The sequence below is a fragment of the Aptenodytes patagonicus genome, chromosome Z, assembly GCF_965638725.1.
Source record: "Aptenodytes patagonicus chromosome Z, bAptPat1.pri.cur, whole genome shotgun sequence".
Taxonomy (NCBI): Eukaryota; Metazoa; Chordata; class Aves; order Sphenisciformes; family Spheniscidae; genus Aptenodytes; species Aptenodytes patagonicus.
Genome location: NC_134982.1, coordinates 11,735,244 through 11,758,161, shown reverse-complemented (window position 1 = coordinate 11,758,161; position 22,918 = coordinate 11,735,244). Strand labels below are relative to the sequence as shown.

The 22,918-nt window shown below is 43.3% G+C and overlaps 1 protein-coding gene across 2 annotated transcripts in view; it reads right to left on the bottom strand.

Moving 5' to 3' along the window:
* UNC13B (unc-13 homolog B) overlaps positions 1-21,409 on the bottom strand; it is a 227,334-nt gene extending 205,925 nt beyond the window's left edge. For both annotated transcript variants that reach the window (XM_076362991.1, XM_076362992.1), the window contains exon 1: positions 21,337-21,409. In XM_076362991.1, the coding sequence (XP_076219106.1) occupies positions 21,337-21,358 (22 nt within the window). In that variant the 5' untranslated portion in view covers positions 21,359-21,409. The remainder of the gene's footprint in view (positions 1-21,336) is intronic.
* Positions 21,410-22,918: the final 1,509 nt, after the last annotated feature.

Below are 22,918 nucleotides of genomic sequence, written 5' to 3'. Positions count from 1 at the left end.
CTGCCACTGTAGGGATAGAGGAAAACACTACCTGTGCTCCTGATCCTTCAACCAGTCGCCCCAGTGCCCTGAAGTCCCTTTTGATCACTGCAGGACTTCTCTCTGGAACCTCATCACTGCCAGCCTGTATAACCAACAGCAGGTACTAGTCGGAAGGCCATACCAGACCAGGGAGTTTCCTAGTAATGTCTCTGACCCGGGCCCCAGAGAGGCAGCAGAATTCCCTGTGGGATGGGTCCGGTCGGCATATTGGGCCCTCTGTTCCCCTCAGAAGGGAATCGCCTACGGCAATTACCCTCCTTTTTTTCTTAGCAGCGGCAGTCATAATGCGTGGGGCTGACTGCCTCACCCTAGGCAACCTCCTGGATGAACCTTCGTCTACATCCTCAAATTTTGCTCAATCATCCAGTCTCATCACTTTAGTGAACTAGGTAATTTCACACCTCCTGCAGATACTGTCACTTTTTAGTTCGGCTTTTGCATAAAACTTTGTAAGTGTGTACAGCACAGCTTAGCTTGCACCAGAGCTTCATAGTGCTCCGCTTCTTCCATCCTTACCAAAGTTACTAGATAACTTAAACAGAATAAATTAAAAAACTTGGTAGGAAACCCTTTCTGTCAGTTGCAAACGCTCCAATCAAAACCACATTCTCAAGGTGTACCTGGAGCAGAGGACCAACATTGCAGACCCTTTGGACAGGGTTGTTTAATTGTTTTGGGTTTGGGGTTTTTTTTAATAAAACTCAGTCCTCATCAGGAAAAGAAACCTTCTCTTAGAAGACCCTACTTCTCTAAAAAGGTATTTCATGCGACATAAGGGGTGGCAACTCAATTTCCTTTCTATGATGATTTAATGTAGTAGGCAGTTAATGTAAGTAGGCTTCTGAACACTTACAATGACAAAATAGATTCAGACAGTTAGAAACATCTGGGTCTCGTTCACAGGTTAATCTGTTACCAGATTTGATTTGACACACTGACTTAACATCACACAGATTTTCAACATCCTGAACTGAAGAGTTTCATATGCATTCTTGTTTGTTGCTTAGCTCAAGAACTCACCTACCTCAAATACTCCTTGAACTATTTCAGCAACAGAAATTCACAAGTGAAGAAAATGCTACAGCAGTTAAAGAAATTATAAATAGTGCTGCAGAAGATATGCCATGGGGATTGCAGTTGTAAACAAACAGGGTTTTAGACAAAAAACTGAAACCTGTATCTCGAAGAAACACAAACTGAAAACAAAGCGTCTTACTAGGAGAATATAGGACAGGAAAAATGGAACTGAAACTACGTGTGCAACTTGTAGATAGCAACTGTGACAGGGAACAAAATGCAAGAGGAAAACTAAAGAGGTCTGCAACTGGTTCCTTCCCTGAAGTCAGAAGAAACATCAGATTGCTCTTCCAGGATCCTTACACCAGGACTTCTCTGGAAAATAGCATCAGGCAGCAAGGTCATGCTGTTACTTGTTGGTTTGAAAACATAATTTGAAATAGAACAGCTAGGACAGGATAGGTTCACGGAGAGGAAGGGAGGGAGGAGACTCTCAAAGCAGCAGGTCCCAAAACCCAGAACGCCCCCCATCTCTGAACTTACATGTGGATACGGTGATTTTACTAAAAAGCTAGCACAGAACAGGATCTACACTGGCAAAATACAATCAATATACCATGACTATTAGGTACTGCAAAGGATTCCAGCATTTTAAAACATGCAGATCATTTTATCCAAAAGGCCTCAGGAGATCTTACCAATAAAATGCTTAAAACATTGACAAGTTATTTTGCAAACCACAGCTCAAATCATTATTACATTGAGCATTAGCACTTAGTGAAACTTCTGCTTTGCAGTAAGGAAGCTGCAAGAAGTCTACTTACAGCTGATCCCAGAAAAAGCTTCCTGAAAGGCAGTAGGAAGCATTCAATTGATTTCAGACAAGCAGCAGCTGAAATAAGCTTGACAATATTGTTTCTTCTGTCCAGGAAAAAAAAGAAGCATATTCATGAACCACACAGCCAAAAAAGCTGGAAACAGATGCTGGGAAGCAGTAAAGAAAGTAGGAACATGCAAGCCTTGAACTTTACAACCTCCTGAAACAGATTAGCACTGCCAGTGAATCCAGAGTGCCAACAGCCCATAAAGTATTTTCCGGTTTTTACATGCAATATACTTGGAAACAGAAGAAGTGCAGAAGCTTCTACTTCCAGGCAGCTTGCGTGGCTAAAGGCTGCACAGGAAAGAGAAGGAGGCGGCAGTTTGAGGAGAGGAGTGGAACACGTCACGCTGGAATTCCCAGCGCCAAGTGAGACGCATCACTGCAGACATTCTTCCAGGCTATGGGGCTATCTATCCCCGTTTCTCCTGCCTGCACGGTCCCACAGTTCAGCTGGCAGGCAGTCTCAGGACACTTCCCCAGCCAGCGCAAAGCAGATCAACCTATTGAGCTCAAGTCACCTTTCAGGTAACCAGAACAAGTTGAGAATCATAAGCCGTCTTCTGCCCGCTTTGGGACTTGCTGGAACAACAGCCTCCCAGTGCCCAGACAAAAATCTTTCTTCTAGCAATGCATCTCGTCACAGTCCTTAAAGGCTGCACAGAAAGTATTAGCTCGAACTCTCAAGAGCCCCACAGCCTCTGCTGGAATACAAGGTGCCTCAAAAGATATGCCAAGTCTGCGTGCTGCTCCCCAGAGAGCCCTTCACCTCATTACTCACCTTTTCAACTCATCTGACAGTAATCACGATCTCCATGCAAACTGACAAGTTAATTCTAGCGAGGCGAGAGCCAGCATACTCAGATGATTATTTAGAATTGTGCTTTGCTTCTTCGTAGCCTTCCAACACACGTGTTGACAACTACCTGAAATTTAACTTTGCTCCTAGCTGTCACCTCAACATCCGTTTGTTACTCAAAACCAAAGGCCCAGGCTCTGAGACACAGTTCCTGGAGCACTCAGGCTATCTTCAGATGGGTTTCTTCACCAAGGAAAGACTCTAAAGCGTCAGTTCTCCTGCCCTATTTCTCCACTGAGAACTGCAACCAAGTCACACAAGAGTATTCACAAACAATGAAAGTCTCTCTCCACAGAGACTTTTTTGCCATCTCACAGATGTTTGCCTTATGGTTACTGCCTCTCCCCCCACCAGCACCATAACAAAGCCAGTCCGATTTGTAACTTACTGTTCTCAAAACGTCAGTTGTTTGAGTAAGTCTGACAGTCCCACTGCTCAAACTGGATGCTGGAATTCCCTAAGAGCCACTTTGACATCAATGACATCTCACATTTGGGTCCCAAACCAGATGTCTCCTGCCCTGCAGACCAAGGGACTCTTTGCACACCTTCAGCAGGAGTTTGCACTAAGAGAAGTCGTACCATGATAGGAAGGGCTGCAGAACAAGCCCGTTTAGCCTGGTATCTTGTCCATACAAACACCTAGATGATTCCTAGGAAAGAGCATAACATGATGATACAGCAGTACCTACTCTATATGTTAATATGCCCCCAGCTTCTAGGCTTAGGACCCAGAGGTGATATTTTGGGAAGTAGAGTTTCATATGGTCTGTTCTACCCCAAATCTCCTCCATCCCCAATATAACCAAGACTTAAGAGTGCCAACAGGCAATTTCAGGTGAATTCCACTTTGGTATTTCTTCAATAGCAACGGGGAACATATGCTTCAGAGACCTAACTTCACAATTTAGCCTCTTTGTTATACATCTTTGCTGTCATTTGACAGTGGTATCAGATGTTTAAAGTAGGCAGACAACACAAGCAAACTCATATCACTCTCCATTGAGAAGAAAGGGACTATCACTCATAGAGGCAAGATGCTTTGCTACCCTGTTTGACACAGCAAATAGAGCCTGTTTTTTGTTGGTTTTTTTTTTTAACTAAAATAAATAGCCTCCCCACAACCACAATACACAAAAGAAAATCCTTCTTCAAATTTTGTGGCGCTATAAGCAGAGCTAAGTCCCTTATTACTACCAGCACCATTCCTCAAGGGTAGATTCACATACATTAGCTGACTGAGTAATGCCTCCTACCTTCAGCCTGACCTAGCACAGGCAGGCGAGCATCACCTCCGACGGATTGGTCTGGATCAGTTACACTTTTCTTGAGAAGTGGGAAAACAAGCACACTGAAGTTTTGTTATGTTGTGCTTACAAACCAAGAAATGTCTTTGTCCAAAGCTTGCTTTCCAAGGGGGGTTGGGGAAGCAGAGTGTGGTGATGGAGAAACAGATTTGATACTATGTGTAACAGAACACCTTTTAAACAAAAAGGAAACTGAGGATGTAGCCAACTTCCCTGATTCTGTAGAACAGCTCCACCTATATACACTCACCATCCAAACACTAAAACCAGTTGCTAAAAAGCACATCTAAGAGAAGTCCTCTAACATCTATTTCTTCCTTTTTCGGCTGACCAACACAGACAAATTGCTGAAGATTTGCTGAAGTTTCTGCTCAGCAGCTGCTTTGAACTGAGCAGTGAGGACAGGAACAAAATCTCTTATTCAAATCACAGAGATTATGAGAGGTTAATCCTCCTGATGCTGGCAACACAGACAACTCTGTCAGGTTGACCTGGTTCCCCAACCAAGAGGTGAACTAAACAGTAATCCAAGCTGCCTCTTCTCTCCAATATTCTGTTGCAGCCTTTATTTTATTTTATTGGTAAAAAAGCAGCTTCGGTGCAACGTACTGGAGTGAGTTACTGTGTGTGTGACTCTCTCTCAGAAGACGTATTCTGTTAGATTGTGCTTCAGTCACTTTGCTTTATGGAGTTCCCTGCAGGTTACAGATTTCTCCTGAACTTTTAACTGTTTTATGATCAGAAGAGATGGCATCCCTACTCCTGAATCTGTGCCTGATTAGGAAAAAAAAAAATTCATCAAATCTTTCAGAATTTTTAGATATTGAATATAAATACTACTGGGCAGAGAACAAAGGAGGCTTCCAATTTTCAGTGGCATAAATTACCCTTTTTCCAAGTTCTGTAAGGTTCAGAAATATGTTATTTTAAATTAGTGGAAATACCTTAATTAAATAAGGGAACAAAACCCACGTTACTTAATTTTACACAAAACAGACTTCAACTCATATATGCCCCCAGCTGTCAAAGACTAAGGAAATATGCATAATGAAAGCCATATCCTTGCACCAGAAGGCAGGAAAAGAGACAGATTGATAATGTATTAAGTCTGCTAGGAGCCAGTCTGAGTTGGTAAACTGACTTTGCTGGCAAACCAGTAGTTCAATTAGTTTATAAGAAAAGCTTCAGTGAAAAACACAAAAACAAAAAACAAAAAAATAATTCAGAAACCAGGACAAGTTGAGGGTTTTTTTATTTTGAAAATAAGATACACCTCTTTACAGAATAATTTCTTCCGAGACACAAAGCACATGCAGCTGCTGCTCAGACATTGTATGTACAGGTAAAGGTCACTTAAATGACTAGAATCTTGCCAGAGTTATTAGGTCAAATCACACAACCTGGTCACAGTGAGGTAACAGCTGCTAGAAGACACAAGTACTCTGGTACTAGACAAAGAAGAAAAAGCAGGAGTTACAGACAGAATAAAACAACTTGTGTGCTTTTCCTTTGGCTGGTGTGTGCTTCCCTCCTCAGTCAACAAAAGCACTGAAGTCACCCGTATAGTCTCCCGAATGACTCAGTTTTCTACACTCCCTGTTCAGATTTAGTTTAAACGAGATGCACCCTGGAACAAGAGTTGCTGACTAACCACACCAGAAGTGATCGCCACCTAATCACAGCCTTGGTATATTTTCTGGTAGTTTCGATTTAAGTTACAGGATTGCAAGCAATCAACCAACTGGAACACAGCTACTTGTCAAGCAGGACTGAGCACAAGCTTGCCCTGAGAGGCACCGAGCTAAAAACTAATACTAACAAATAACATTGTTCAGCTTCACAAGTCTAGCATATTCACCAAAAGAGAAACTCAAAAATAAAGCAACAGCACATTTGTGTTGGATTCAGTAATTTATTTTTTTTTAAAGCAAAAACATCCCACCATACTACAGCAAATGCTAAGCTCCCAGGAAAAACAACACCTGTGTTTTCCTGCACCAAATAACGAAGCAAGATTGGTCTAGTTTGAAAAATAGTTTTAATGAAAACATTAATATTGTGTTACTTGCTTGAGTTCACAAACCAGAGAAAAGATTAATATGTAGGAGACAGAAACAAGCTGACTGTGAGCATCGAGAAAGAGAAGAACTGTCTAGGATATGAGTTACGGAGTGACTGAATGAGATTCCCAGGCAGGAAGGGGAGGTCTAACAGAACACTGTTTGCAGATGAATTCTTTGGCAGCCTGACTTGACCCTTAGCATTCACAAACTGCTCAGGCAACACTGGTCTCTGGAGGACACACACAAATCGCAGAAATAGGACAGTTAGATTGGCACCAACTTTTCTGCATTTTTTTTTTTTTATTAAGGTCTTGGGACATTGGTCACTTACAATATTCCCCCAGAAGGAAGCCGAAAAGGATGGTTTGGGGATGTTTGTTTTTTAAGTCTGTAAAGACAGAATGTGTTTTATAAAATTCAGCCTAGAGACTGATACCCAAGCAAGCATGTGATTTTAACTCCATCTGGGAGAAGCAGCCGAATGGCTGCTCCCCATGGCAGTTTTACAGTATCTGAAGGAGCTGCGTCTCCCAAACACATTAGCATTCACCTGCTAATACTTTTGTTTTGACACAGCATGTACACAAAGAACTGAACCACAACCAGGTGTTACTAGTGACAAGGATTATGTCCAAGACTGTTCTCCTGAAAGCCATGCTGTTTGCCTGCATTTGGGCCTCCATAAAAATTAAAGTGATATTCCATCAGACTAAACGCCATTAGAATCAAAATCATTAACTAAAATAAACAGCCTTAGGTAACAATGGAGTATGAGCAAGTTTCCTCACATGCAGGATTTTTTTTATTATTAAAATTTATAACTAAGCAAGGTGCTACATCAAAATTTTACCTTAATATACAATTTGTCTATAGCAAGTAGTTGTCAGGGCAGTAATTCACATCATAATGAAGTTAGTTCTGTGAGGATCATAAGACTGGAAGGACCCTTTGAGGTCACCAACTCTAGTGCTGGTTCTCCAAGCACCTATATCACTTGAGCCATTCAAAATTATTCCTGACTTCCAGCCTACACTTTAATTAATGGCACGCTTATACCTTCTATATCTTATGTCAACACTATCCTCCACCTTAATGTTTCTCCTCACCCCGTGTTTAATTTCCTGTTGTTTTTAATGGACAGAAGTCATAGATCCCACCACTTTCTGTTTATCAGATAGAAGAAGCCACAGCCTCCTAGTCTTCTCACCGTAGAGACTGAAAGGAAGAGAGAGCCAGTCAAGGTTTTCTTTCACCCTCTCCATTTAGTCCTACCTAAGTTCATCCTTCCTGAACAAGGTCAGCCAGCGCAGGCCACAGCATGCAAGGACAAATTACCCATGCCATTGTCCTTCCCTCTCTGCCAGGAATACTTTCCCCAGTATATACTGGTATCACCTTCGCCTCTCCCCACAATTATTCTGTACTGGTGCTGAGTCACAAGGACTCCCCAACACCTCTCCTTTCACCAAGCTTTGCATTTTTCAGAAATTCTTGTTATTTGCCTTTAGGTGCATAGCCCTTCTACGCAATATCAACTCATTTTTGTTATCACTGTCCTCAGGGTCATTGAATCCTTTGTGCATTATATTTATCTACTTCCAAATTGATTATGCCATTAGGACTTGTCTTAAAAACAACTTTGACACACACGTTCCTACTTTTCTTGCCACACCACAAGCGGAAGACATCTATCTGCTTCTCCCACCAGTCTTTGCAACGTTACTAGTTTCTGCCACAGCCAGTTCCTTATACACTTTGCATTTCTTTTGCCAAATCCAATTTTCTTCAAAAAGAAATGTCTGCTATGGTGATTTGTGAGATAGTACAGAAGTCCAAATAGGTGCATGCTTTCATCTAGAAACAAGAGGTTAGCCCAGCACAATCTTCCTCTCGCAAAGCCACACCACATTTTATACCCGATGACCTTCCACACTGCTTCCACCTGTCTATAAAGTTTTTATTATTCTCTCTTTAAAATTTATTTTAAACCTTGCATATTATCACAGTCTTGCCTGCTTTTGAAGTCAAGACCCATACTTACCCACATTTATCACCCATATCCTTATCTTCCTGCCAACCCACCAAAATCACCTTTCTTGTTCTCCAGTTAGGTGATGCCACTTGCTTTAGCAGTAGCTAAACTTCTCCTAACAGAGTTCAGATTTCAAGTGTTCCATGTTTTAGCACTCTGGGCTACAGATTACCAGACTCAAATTCAAGGCGTTAAAAAGTTTTGCTCCCACCCCATATATCTGTGCACCATTTTCAATGTCATACTCATACGAAACAATTCCTACAGTTCAGGGATCATACCCAGATCATCTTTACTCAACTCCCTGTCCCTATGCACAGCAGTCCAATTCCTTCCTTCGTGCGACTGGCTGCTTCTCCTTTTCATGTGACCAAAGCACCTTCTGTTATCCGTTTTAATACCCTTTGCAAGACGTCACCTTGTCTGTTGAGGTGGAAGTCCCTGCCTTAGCCCTGAACTTCCTGATCCTCAAGAAACACCTTCCTTTACAAACTGATTTTTTTGCCCACACCTCTCAGAGGTTCTGTGTTTGCTCACCATATCCTGACGCAATGATCAGGTGAATCATCAGCTCTGGGGTCATTTCCCTAGGTGGAGCCTTTTCTGTTATTTGAGATGCTAATATTTACCCCTGTAGCTTCACTGAATTTCATGCCCTCCTCCGTATCCAGGCTCCTCGCTTCACCAAAAAGCTTCCTCAGTTTCTCTAGAGGCTTGACAGTTGCTGGTCTACATGGTTATCTGCTTCACTTAACCTAGTTTAAGTTGTGATCGCTCAAACCAAGTTCACTTCTATGTCCAGCTTCCCTGAAGCATCTTCTGTGCTTCTTAAAGCCATGTATACAGTCACATCAATTTTATGGCTTCAGTCACTATCTGATGAAACTGCCAGATAACACAGCTCTCTGTACCCAGCCATTACCAACAGCATTCATTCTCTGGTGTGGGGCGTTAGCCTCTCACAGTGACAATACCCAGAAATACTTCTCTCTAACCATATTACGAGATTTCTACCCACATTTAAATCCTGGACTACGTGCAGTAGATCTCCTGCGCTATCACAGCAAAATCTCTTATCAGCTCTTCCCAAAGCAATTTCAGCCCAGCTGGTTCTCTCTTATCCACACTAATGCCGCTTTACAATTTTGCATCACTAACACACAGTGGAATTTTCCCAGTCACCTTTATTCCTCTCTTTCCAGAGCAGGACATCCCCTCCAACATCTCTGTTCCCCTCATAACCCCCACTCCTTGTGGCTCCTGCTAACCTTATGAGGGCTAGTTCTGAGTCCTACACCAACAGCCCCCTTCCCATCACTTTAGTCACAAGCTCCCAACTTTGCTTTATAACACTAATGTGTTTGCACCCTCTTGCAAACAAACTCAAAACTACTGAATAAAATGCTTTTCACTGTTTACTTTATATAACTGTATCACTTGTCATTTCAGGATCACGTAATCCCTACTTCATCTCCAACACGAGCTCCTTCCTGATGCTCTATGGGAAGAAAAAAAAATACAATGCAGGCCCCCAGCAAGCGTGCACAGGGTTAACTCATACATATTCAGACCTCTGTCACGTGCTGCTCTGCTCCAATAAAGCCTGAACACACTTCCATATCTTTGACCGAAGTGTCAGATATATACAGAACGGTAACTTCAAACTCAAGTTTACAATAGAAGTAAAAGGTTTGTCGGTAGAGCTCTGTTAAACCACACTCCTTCCACCTAGCCGAAGTGTAACAAAATACTGATTTAACACTGCAATCTGATAGGTCATGGTATGTCTTGATCTCTTTTTAACCATGGAAAAATATGTAAACACTTCCCATTACAGTCAGATTAGTCATAATACAACAGCCATGTACCTCTACTCAAGTAACAGACATTACCAAACTCCATTTTTCCCAATCCTTAAGCACTGGAAGGGCGAGGAGTACAAATTTCCTAATAGCTTCTCCAATCTAAGGAAAGGCACACCAGCTTCTGCTGTTGTGATGCTGAAGCTAGAAAACCAGTTCAGCCTAAAAAGCATAAATTTGTCACATATGATGATAATCAACATAAAGCTGCCGAGAACTGCAGAAAATCCTTCATCAATTTTAATTCAGAATCTCATCTTTTTCTAGGAGACTCTAGGTTGTTATACTAAAAAATACTATGTCCTACAGAGGGTTGTATTAGGTAATTACAACAATCCATTCTGGCCTTATAACTACAGACTTTCTAAGCAGTTAATCTCCTCAAAAAATCTCCTACTAAAATGGAGCATTCACAGACTCCACTTACTTAATTTGATATGTCAAAATCTAATAAAATTTTGCACATGCAGCAAGTTATACCAGGTAGGAAAGGCTGAAATAGAATTACTGTTTCACATCCATTTTTTCCTCCCTAAAAATCCATATTCATGTTGTGTGCCAAATTCAAGTCACATACTACAAGTTCAGGTTCAGATCAGGAGTTCAAGGTTGGCAGATGTTTGAACCAGAAAATAACAAGAATTTATTTCATTAAAAACCAAGACTTTATTAATCTATGAAATGGCATTATGATTTTGGTAGCGTTAGAACTCCCAAATCCAAAAACTAAGGCAATCTCAGCTTTCTAGTAATTTATGTCCCCTCAGACTCTCGAAGAGGAGCCACATGAAGTGTGCCTTCCACAGATGCCAAACGATCTTCTGAAGAACACCACCTGCTTGCCTTTAAGTCAGTCTCATGATAAAGAACAACTCATGAAATTGGGAAGAGGAACAAAATAGGAATGACACATAATTTTCTAAAATGTGTGTAGTAGTTTACTCAGCAGCCAAATTCCCTCCTCAGCCAAAGCTGATAAGCTATCTTGGCATCATCTCAATTAGTGGTTGGTACTCCTGGCCCTATAGGAAAAAAGTTATTAAAGATTTCCAGAATAACAGTTCGTAGATCTCCAGTGTATAACTGCAGCCATAACACTCCACAGGGACTTCATTTGCAAAGGACTGTGGTTGTTGCAACAGAAGACTGTGTGATAACTAAATGTGAATCATCGCAGGTACTGAAAGTCTGAAGTCCCTGGACATTTCCTGAAAATACGTCCTGAGGTTTATACAAGCCCTCAGGAAAGGAAAATGTTTCTAAAGAATTTCTCTAGAAATTTAAATATCTACATATTCTTATATATATTTATTTATTTATTCCTTGGAAACTGCTATGTTTGCTAAGCAGAATTTTTCATTTTACAACATACCTTAAGTGAAATTTGACACAGAGTTTCTTCATGCCTAGCCCTTCCATCACTACCTGACTATATGGAACTGTTTTGAAATATTCTTAAAACATATTTTAGAGCAATTAAAAAAACCCACAAAACTGAAAGAACTCAGTTTGCACAACAGTCTGAACAATCTGGTCAAGGATTTGCTGAAAAAAAATGCCTTACAGTAAGTAACCTTCTTGTGATACTCAGGATGCCAACGATCAGTACAGAGCAGAATAAAGCACACAGCTCCCCATGCTTGAAGTTTATAAAGCTGTCTGGCCTCAATAAGGTATCCAGTGGCACAAAAAATAAGATAAATCTATGACAACTCCAAAAATCATGGCAAGCCAAGAGAGGTGGCCAGGGAAAAGTCCCATGAAGGTTTAGAAGCACAGTGCACCTTCATCAGCACACGAGGCTCCAAATCAGTGCCTGACTGTGGGGGTGTGCTCTCTGTGCACAGCACCACCACCCACCCCTCTCCCCAGCTCAAGTGCTGCCCTGGTACAGCTGAGCAGAGAGAACGTCTGGTGGCATAAAGTCACAAAAATGCCAGACAGCAGGACAACACAGGACAGATTTGCTACAACATCACAAAAGAAGTTCAAGCAACAACCCTTGTCTGTTCCCAAGCCAATCAACCATCTCCCAGCCGAGGCCTTGGACAACAGCCCTATATCATCCTCCAGAACAGGTTTCAGGTGATGTGGTCCCTTCATCAGTTCGCTTTGCCTTACTCAAGCATGCCTGCATGCCTGCCACAGGGCCTGCACCACCGTGCTGCCATAAAAGCTTAAAAGAATGAAGGGTTTAATGGGCCACCGTGCTTAGCTCCAGACCCAGACTCCCTTCCCCAGGAGAGGCCAACAAAGACGACGGGAGGTTGATTAATGTTGCAGACTTCATCTGGACAGAGGGGCCACCCAAGAAGTCCTTTAGCATGTAATTTTTTTTTTTTTTTAAATGATGTTTCTTAAACTGAGTATTACTAGATTGGCCTGAGCTGAGAAAATAAGCATTGAGTGTGCCAATACTCGGAAGTGTAATTCTGCAGTTATTTTACATCTAACAATTATGTCTCCATGGTGGAAATGCTGGAGTCTGTTTAGCAGAGCATTTAGCTGTAAAGAATTAAGACAGTTAAGTCACAGGAGCTTTAAGTAATAAGGTTAAAACCAGTATTCCTTAAAGGGACACGGTCAAGGCTGGAAGCCAAACTTCTTTTAAAACTCACCAACAGTTTTAGGCTAGAGATTATCTCAAACAAGACACCTCCTCTTATCCCTCATCAGACATGCCATTCCAGTCCAATTCACTTACCACTCATACGGAATGTTCAACTGCAAGGAAGAGCATCAGGAGTCTGAGGTCAGCAAAAAGTTGTTGAAAGCTCATACCTTCTTTATGTTTCTAAATGCCCCAACTCCCCAGACACAAGCAAGCAAAAAAGGAACAAAACCAGTTTTTTAATCCGTTTAACACAGTTTCTAACCCATGCACCCTGCCCAGCAATGTTAAGACCTTTACAAAGTTAAGCCTGGCCAGCAAAAGTAAATCCTGCGAACAAAGTAGGTGAGGTTTATATATACCTGACAACACCTTAACTTAATTTTCTCTCAGCATAGGATCTCCATAAACTGAAGGTCTCTGAACATATACTTCCACATTGAATGCAGGTACCCAACTACCTCACAGTTCTTTCCAAATCCCACCCCAACTCATTGATAAAAGGATGAACACATCGACACTCAAGAGCAGTGTGGTAGAGGGAACACAAACTGAGTCACAACCATTAGCTGGCACTGTTTCCTTTCATTTTTAAGATGCCCTCACCTAGCTGTCAGAGAGACAGCGTACCTGCCAGTACCATGCTCCAATTCCTTGCCACTTTCCAGAACAGCAGGACATGAATCCATGCCATAACACGGTGCTTATGAAGTTCAGCCAACATCAGTCAAAAGAATTCCTCAGCTGAGGACTTCTCCTCATCTAACTCGATCCCATAGCCCCAGCTGGTCTCCTGCACTCCATGTCGCACAAGAAGGAAAAGGTCACTAATATCTGTAGGTACTCAGTGTGTTATTTGTTAGTTAGAAGTGTAATTATTCAATTGTTCAAACTTAATAATGAGGAAAATAACTTAAAGGACACTAAAGAATCTATTTTTGAAAGCCTGGTGAAGGAGGTGGACATCTCAGCTTTTTGCGATACACCAAGTAAACCTCATTTGCATCTTTTCATTAAACTATCAACCAGAGGTTTCTTGGTTCAACTTTTTTTTTTAAATCTGGATTAAACTTGAAGCTTTCTTCCTAGCTGAACTAGAAATACAGATGCTTATAGTGTATTTCATAATGTATTTAGCTGAAATCTGTGAACTCATCACAGAGGACAGTATTAGTCATATAAAGACAGTTAAACACAGAAATGCTGGAGAGTTCACATGCCTACCAGTACTTCTTCAGTTCTTTTAAAACTTGTAAATAACATTCTAACTCAAAAACTGTTAAACAGGAGAACAACTATTTTGGATCCCCACTATGATTTACTTGTACAAAACAATTATTTAAAAGTTACCTGCAGTAGTTGTGATCAAATCAAATACAACACAGATTGTCCAAAGACAATCCCTAGCAATACACGAGGGACATTTCAGAGGGCGTTAATTTCATAAAGCTGAGGATAATTATTAGAAAATTGTCGGAGAAGAATAAATTTGAACTGAAACTGTGATATCAGATGCAGGAATCATTTACTAAGAATTTTCTAGGGGGCCGAAAAGCCACTACTCCTCAAGCAAGAAGGACAGCTGAAGTCCATTTCACCCCAAAGAGCTATAAGCCATGGTAAAATATACAAGAAATAAACAGTATCAGCACAGGTTGGGTGGCCCTAGGTATAGGAAGTTAGATGCAGGGGAAAGCGAGAGAGATAAATATAACAAAAAAAAATCTTAATTATATTAGAGAAAAAACACCAATAAGGATATTGCCCTCCCATCCCATTAACTGGCTTAACTGCTAATGGTGAAGAAGCAACAGGCATCCAATAAATATTTGCCCTGTGCTCCGGGAGAAGCAAGTACCTGTCAGACCAGGTACTTTCCAGCCCATCAATAAGTGAAGATGACGTTAAACATCCAAGATGCAAATAATAATAATCAGGTCTAGATAACAGGCACTCAGATGTCAGTGGAGAAGTCTGTAGCCCAGTGACATTTGTTTTAAATGCATCCTAAGAGATTAGAAAACAGGCTCCAAGGAGAGCAAGAGTATGACATTTGAGGTGACGCTCAGGGCACGCTTGTAGGAGGACAGGTACCTACTGATCACTGAGCACACCAGACAAGTGTCTGAAAAAACTAGTACAGCAATCAATGCGTAAGGAGTTAAAGTTCTGAAAAAATTATGCCTACTATTCAACACTGGTTCGGAAAGACTTATCTAAACTACACAGGCATAACACGCAGAATTGAGACATACGACTTACTAGCACAGGATATTCTCATTGAAGTGTAAAATGACATAATATGGTGGAAAGCCAGTGAAACAGAGTAACGGTTAGCCACTTGAGAGACCAGTCATGCTTAGTGGGCTTTCCCAAATACCAGTATTAATGCCTGCTATGTTTCAACATTTTTGCCCCTAGGTTGGGCGTTTGCCTTTAATACAAAACCAAGCAAGACACAGAAGCCAGTGAAGAGGCAGATAATCAAAGCAGCATTATGCACAGCAGCCTGGTCAGGTATAAGGACGGCCTAAGAGAAAAGAAAATCCATCTGAAATCCTGCTAAATGCAGAGACATCTGATCCAAGCGCCCAGGATATACCTATAGAATAGGAATCCGTATCACAGAAAGCATCTGCCAAATTTTACAGGTCACAGTAGACAAGCAAAACATTATTTCAGCAAAGTCCCTGGCAAAGATGGCAAATGCATGCACAGGTAAGCACGAGCAGGCGATAGGAATAAAGCAGATTCTAGTTCTCCATTTAATGACATGAGATCAACACAAGAATATTAAATCCAATTTTCATTTCTATAGAAACTTTAGAAGTATGGTCAGAAAATAAAGACTGCAAAGAAGAGCAAATTCAAATGCTAAAGAGAAGCCTTTTGAACTACAGACTCCAGAAGTCTTTCTATCTAACAAGAGACAAGAAGAGCACACTTTCACACACTTCCACACGAAGAAATGCCAGGTATTAGTGAGCTTTAACCTACCGAAGAGGCAGGGTAAGGGAAGACCTTACAGCCCTAACAGCAGCTCCCAATCTGTTTGCAAGACCACACAATGAATTAACTCTTGCTTTTTCATTCAGATATTAGGCACATCACTCTGGTTTAAGCTCTCTTGGAAGAGCACCGAGAACAGTTTTCACCAAGTGATTAAACTATTTTTCAAAACATCAAGTAAAATTTGATCACAAGGCATAAAAAAAAAATATGCAGAAGGAAATCTTAAAGGAAATTTATAAGAGGATCATTTGCCATCAGACATATGCATTTCACATGCCTCCAAGTCAAATATTTGAAGTAAGGTCCTGGATTTAAAAAAACAGTTTCATTTGCTTGGACTTTATATGCCATTGCGTAAATTGCAACTAGCTCTCAGATTGTTACAGTTCAAAATGAGGATCTTTCAGCATTTGGATTAAATCCAGCAGTTTATTGCATATTAAAACACTATGTGAATAACAACTTCAGTAAGTTTGACCTGGAAGATCCCAAACTGGAGGAGTCAACTGAGAGGACACCAAGTGAGCAAGAAGAAAGCAGGTGCTATTCAAATTCAGGAAGCAACTCTGTACACTTCCTCAATCCCACGGAAAATCACAGGGGGCTTCAAGTAGCTCTTAGTCCCTAAATACTTAAAACAGGCTCCACACTGTTTGTTGAAACCTTTGCAGTATCAGTGTCCAAAGCTGAAGGAGTGAGGTTTGAAACAGGAAAATTAATGACTGCCCATGCATCACAAGCCACATGTGATTTGTAGGTTTTAAACATTCCTATTATTTAACAACAGAAGCAGCTTGAAAGTTTAAAAGCTTTCTCTCCAATTAAGCCACCAATTACAGCCTTACGAACCCCAAACTTAACACTCAATGCAAAGAAGCTCCTTTAGTAGCAAATACTCTTTTATCTTAGTGTTTTTATGCAGATTTCTAATGCATTTTATTTTGTTCCAACACTACACACACTGGCAGCTTCCTGACTAATCGCAGCTAGAGAGAAGGAGTTCGTAACACTTACATAGCAAATTCTTCATGAACCATTATATTTTTATTAATATCCTACCTTTATAACCTGTACTTCTGCTACCACTTTTAGAGTCCAATTCTGTTCTTCTCCATTTTGATCTACACAAAGACAGGCAGGATTTTTTTTTTTCCCAATTCTGCAGCTATTTCAGAATACTGTCACAACACAGCAATACAACTACCCTATTGCTAAAAGTACTATTTACAAGTGTGCAATGTAGGGAGCTCCAGCTAGAGACCTTCACCTTTGAGATAGAAAGAGCTGGAGGCACTGCATTCAGCCTTACAGAAAACACCAAGGTAAGCTGAGACTATTGCATCAGGGGAAAAAAATCCTTTAAACACAAAGAAAAAGCCCTGACATTTGACTACCGGGCTTCTAGTTACGGAAATTTCTAAGTATTCCACAAGACGAACATTTTCCTTCCTGTTATCATTAACATCCATTTCCATTTTCCCTGTTTGCTTCTTTCACTTGGATGTCAACAGAGTTCAATTTGGCAGACAGGCACTAGAACACGAGTTTTGCTGGCAATACAGGGATGCACAGTTAAGTTCACTGAGCAGTATTCCAACACTCCAGCTGTTCTGACAAACCAAAAATGTCACCAGATAAGCAAGCTTTTCTAACTCTTCAGAGCAGCAGCAAGATAAACGGTAGGCAAAAAAATAATGTCCCTAACCTCCACACAGTGTCATTACACACAGCAGTCAACAACTTAAAATTTTAGAGTGCAAGACCAGAAGAGATCACCTAACTCAATCTCCTACATACCTCAGGCAGCCAAATCTCACACAGATACTGTGAATTGGGCCCCAAGACAAATGCACATGAGACAAAAGCACTATGCCCTCACGGGACTAAGCCAGGTACCGTGCACAGGGAAGCGGGAAGATCCCCACTGCCAATATCTTTGCAACAGCAAAGCATTCCAGACATTGATACAGTGAACAGGACAGGCAAGGTATGAGACAAAGAGACACAGTTTTTACTGTAATTATCAGATGGATAAGGTAGGTCAAGAAGTTCGGAATACAATGGCAGTGAAGACACAGCATAAGCTGTTAGAAAGCAGAGAGGAAGAAAACCAGAAGAGGACCATCACTACCTTGAGACAGCAAGAGCTGGGGACAAAGTAAGACGTAATAAAAGCGAGCAAGTGAAAGGGTCTGAAGTATGTCTCAGGACAACGATGCAAACAGACCAAAGGAACCGATGACAGAACACCCATGACCGGGTGATCCAACCTCAGCAGGGTCCTCCTTTGCTATGACCCTTGCGAGCTGTGATGAGATAGCAGGTATTTCTATCTGTAAATCAGAAGACAGGAAAGATCAGAAGAAGAAATTTAATTAGGCTGGGATCAGAGGCAAAAATCAAAACTTCCAAGAGAAGGCCAAGAAAGTTAACGATGCAAGACTGATGTGAAAAACTAGACTGCTTCACTGGGATTAGTTTTATTTAATATGTGCTATTTTCACAAATACAACACTAAATGCAAACTAATAATGCAAACTATGCCAAGAGAAGATTATCAGACATAATCCAGACACAGCTGCTCTAAACAGGAGTATATGCAATCTCTTTTGCACTTAAGCAGTAGAACCAAAATACGAAGAAATCTCCTCCAAAAGCCTCAATCATGTAATATTCAGGTTTGTTTTCTCCTTCACTTACACCCTCCGTGTATTTTCCTGCTCCAAAAGAAACCCTTAATTTCCTCCTACAGCAGCCTGTTACCACTGGCTCACTTCACACATCCTCTGAACGCTTGCAGGCGAGCCCAGACTCACAATTCCTCCGAGCTTAGATTTTCAGTCAGGTACTTCTATGGCAGATATAGCTCAATGATTCGGGGGGGGGGGGGGGGAGGGGGGGAGGAGGAAAAACAATCAACCTACCTGATTTGTTCTCTAAGAAGAAAATGAAAATGTAAAAGAAATGTACCACTAAACATGAGATCAAGAAGCCACGTATGTTAGCTGCTCTTTCAGGAACAAAGGCAGCACTCAGACATGTTTGGTGTGCACTGTTTTAGATTAGCCATTCATTAAAATACTATTAATGTGCGTAATTCAAGGGGGAAAAAAATAAATCAATGAATTACAACACTATCTTTCTGGCTGCCAGGCTTCTTGTTACACTGCCACTTAGGGGTTTTTCCACATTTCCCTTTATCTGTTAAACTGCAATTCAGAGGCTATTAACAGTGTCCCAATCGCCTACATTTATTTCACAGGGTTTTTTTATTGTCTTTCTTTTTTAATCTCAGGTTTACAGCATCCAACCCCACGTTACTATGCAGTCTTACATGTGCACCATTTTTAATGGGAAAAAAAGCGCAGCTTTTCCAACTTTCTTATTAACAGCTGCACTGCTTTCTCAGCCAGATTAGTTCATTTCAGTGAAAAGGCAAAATGCAAGAAAAGTGCCTCTTTTTTTTTTTTTTAATTGGAAGAAGTGACCGTTAATAGAGCTTTCTTCTCCTTGTGCCAAAAGTTATTCTTTTATCTCAGCTCCTGGTACCCATTTTGTTTTTCAGACTGCTCTACCTCAGCATACTTCCATTTTATGTTTAACGGTTCATACTCATGAGATCTCATCAGCTCATTCTTTCAGTCATGGCTATTTCATAAAACATGTTTCTTTGCTTTTAGTAAATTGACTACATTCTGCATTCTTATAATAAAGTTGCTCAGTATCATCTATCAAATTACTGCTGGTATTTTCTACTGTTTTAGCACAGCACATGGAAATGAAAGATATAATTTTCACAGTAGTTCTCCATCACACACGGTCACCAGCCACTTCAGGTTTCTTCTTTAGCTCTTTACATATAACCACCACAGAATAAGCCAAACACAAAAGCGCATCATTCCAGGCTGCTGAAATGCTTTTATCGCATGGACTCTCCAGACCGACAACTAACACGCTGAAGAGGCAAGAGAGTTTCAGTAACTCAGTCATCCAGTTCATGTTCTTTCACTACTCTTAGTAGATGGGGTATAAATACATCTTTAACAGAGTCAGCTCCAGAAGTGGTGTCAAAACCACATTTCTTTAAAGGACAGCCTGAGAATGTTTTGAGGATGAACCACCAAAAAGAATGAAGAAACACCTGTAACACGTAACCATCCCTGAGCTAGAAGGAATCATCTTCAGTGAAGACCTTTTGGCAAAGCCTTCAAAATGGACTACACAAGTCTACCAGAGATGCGACGTGTGCATCTCAGTTTACACAGAACTGCATCAAAAACATTTTTAAGATAAACGTCATACTTGTACACCTCTCAACTCCTTAAACACAATATATGTTTAATAAAAGGGCTGAAACTTAATTTAAAAATGCTCTCCTACAAGAACAGCGCTCTCCCCAAAATAATGCACCTCAAGGTACTCTGCTGGCATCTTTTTATTAACACCATCATCAAAACCAGGATTTTGATTAAAAAGGTGATGAACAGTTGGATGAAGAGCTGTTATCAAACCAACAGATATGAGCAAAAGAAGAGCTCAACTGTCAGCGGCACACCAGTGCTAGTTTTTTTATCATACCTGGCAAAGGAGTCAAGAATATTAAAACTATGCTTTTAAGCCGCAGGGCACGGCTGGCGTCCGGGGACACCCTGTGACCACAGCGTTCAGCGCAGAACGCTGACAGGAGACACGTCCCAGCAGCGTGAGTCCTGGCAGATGGTTTTCTCCAGGGATTTTTTTTTTTTCTTCTTTTTTTTTGGCCCAAGAGAGCAAGAAATTGAAAACTGGAGATAGAGAGCAGTATAATCCAGCCCGCATGAGAAAGTGCCGCCTTTCAGTAACCTGTTCAGCAAGGGAACGAGGCTTGATAGCAGGATGAGAAGATAACAAGTAACGTATCTGAAGTAATAACGCATGTTGCAGGCGAGTACAGGGAGAGTGAAAACTGCAACGTTAAAGCCAGTGACAGCAACCTGCTTCCCGCGATCGCGGTTTCACTCAGCGGCAGCATTTCAACTCGCGTTCAAACAAACCACGAAAGTCAAACGCAGCTCCTCCTCGCTCCCGGGGTTTTTGCCGCTCCTCGACATCGCACCCGCTCCCTCGCCCTCCCTGGCTCCGAAAGCCGCCCTCGGCAGCCCCGGGGGGGACGTCTCACGCCCCGGGCTCGGGGTGCAGGCGGACGCTCCGGCCCGAGGCCAGCTGCCGCCCCCACCCGGGCCGGCCAGCACGGCTTGTCCGCCCTCGGTGGAGCGCGGGCTCAGCCTAGAGGTCGCCAGGGCGGCCGCCCCCGCCTCCGAGAGACAGAAGCCGTTAATTTAACACGAGACAAACCCACACCCCACACGGGCGTGAAGCCTCCCAGCGGTGCTCCCACTCAGGAGCGGGGTGCCCGGGTGACAGCTAACTTTGGAGGCAGGTGCTTGGGGCGGACGGGCTCGGCCTTCCCTTCGGGGGCCCGGCGGCTTCGCCCCACGCCTCTCCCCACAGGTGAGGCAGGAGACCCCCGGGGCGGGTCAGCGCGGCCGCCCGGCTCCCGGCTCCCGGCCCGGCCTGACGCGCTCCCGGCACCGGCCACCCCCCCGCTCCGCCCAAGCCGGGCCGTCGCCCCCCCCGCCGCTCCCGCTGGAACGCGCCCGCCGCCCCACTCACCTCGCACGCACAGCAGCGACATGGCGGCGGCCGCCGCGCCTCAGCTGCGGCCCCGCCAGCCGCCCCCGGCTCTCCTCATGCCGCCCCGCTGCCACAGGTCGGGCGGGCGGGCGGGCGAGGCGGCGGCGCCGTGAGCGGGGGCGGAGCCGCCCCGCTGAGGGGAGGGGCGGGGCGCCACCGGCCGGGGCGGGGCGGGGTAGGGCGGGGCACACCCCCCTCGCGGCGCCGCCATCGCCACACCGCGGCGGCCGACAGGGGGCGCCGCCGCCCCCCGCCCCTCCGTCGCCACGGCAACCGCCACGTCCCCCACCTCGGGCTGGGTGGCCGGTCCCCCCCCCCCCCGAGTTAAGATGGCCGGGAGGAAGCCCGCCGCTGGGCCCACCCGCACCGGCTTCATCGAGGCGGACGCGTTCGCCGCCCGGGGGCCGGGGCGGCCCGGGCTCCCCGGGCGTCGTGTGTGGAAAAGGGGAGCGGGTCGAAAGGCCTGGGGAGAGCCCGTGGGCCGCAGGGCAAGGCAGTGGGGAGAGGGCCCTGGTCCCCTCCCGCTGCCCGAGCCCGGCTCGGAGGTGTCCGTACCTGAGGAAAGGGAGGGCTGTACTTGGTGGGGGTTTTTTCGGTACTTTGCCTCTGGGTTTTCTTCTGCCTTTCTCACTTTTGTTTTACTCCTGCAAGGTAAGAGAACCTGCTGGATACACAGCATCCTGCCCGCGTCTCTGCAGGAGTCATTCCCGCCATTTACATGCCACCCATCCTGGGACTGGCTCTGGTTTATCAGCATGAGAAGCTTGACTGATGCACAGCAACAGCCACCGATATCCCCCCACGCAGCAAAAGCCATAAGCAAATGCTTTGGGAAGACCAGGAGCTGGGCACGCAGGTGCGATTACTGTGCCTCAAGTCCTCCCTCAGTACCCTTCCAGGCCCAAAGTGCCACGAGCTCTGAGCATTTCCTGAGCCTGATGTGTTTGTGTCGTTAGTAACCCTCAACACACCTCTCTGCTTGTCTATTCTTTCTCAGGCCGCTGCAAAGCCCTTGCATCCCCATCTTCTGATAAGGCGTTTCACAGATCTGCTGCCTGTTGCAGGAAGAACGACGCTTCAGTCTCCCTTGAGCCTGGTTCTAGTAGTTTTCTCTGATGGCCTCTAATGCTTTTAGTGCTCCTTCATCCCAACCTATAAATAACCATAACGCTGCAGAATGTGCTTCTAGTTCCAAACAGAGGATCCAAGGAGAAACAAATAATTTCTGATATTGAAACTCAACAGCAGTGTCATATAATGTGATTGCTATTGCATTGTTTAGAATAACTCAAAAGTCTACACAGAGGGCAGAGGGCAAGACTCCTAGGCGGTTGTTTCAAAGACACAACCAACCTTCCCAAAATTCAGACCTCAGGAGAGATTTGATTTCTGCCCTGTCCAGTACGGCGTGTTTTACTGCCCTTATGTTTGCTGCACAGAAGTGTATCAGTCAAGGAAATCTGTCAAAAATACACATAAAGCTTCTCCAAGATACCAAGAAGGACCACTTGAAAGGACAAACCGTCATGTTCCTGCAAACAAACAAGCAGACACTGCGCTG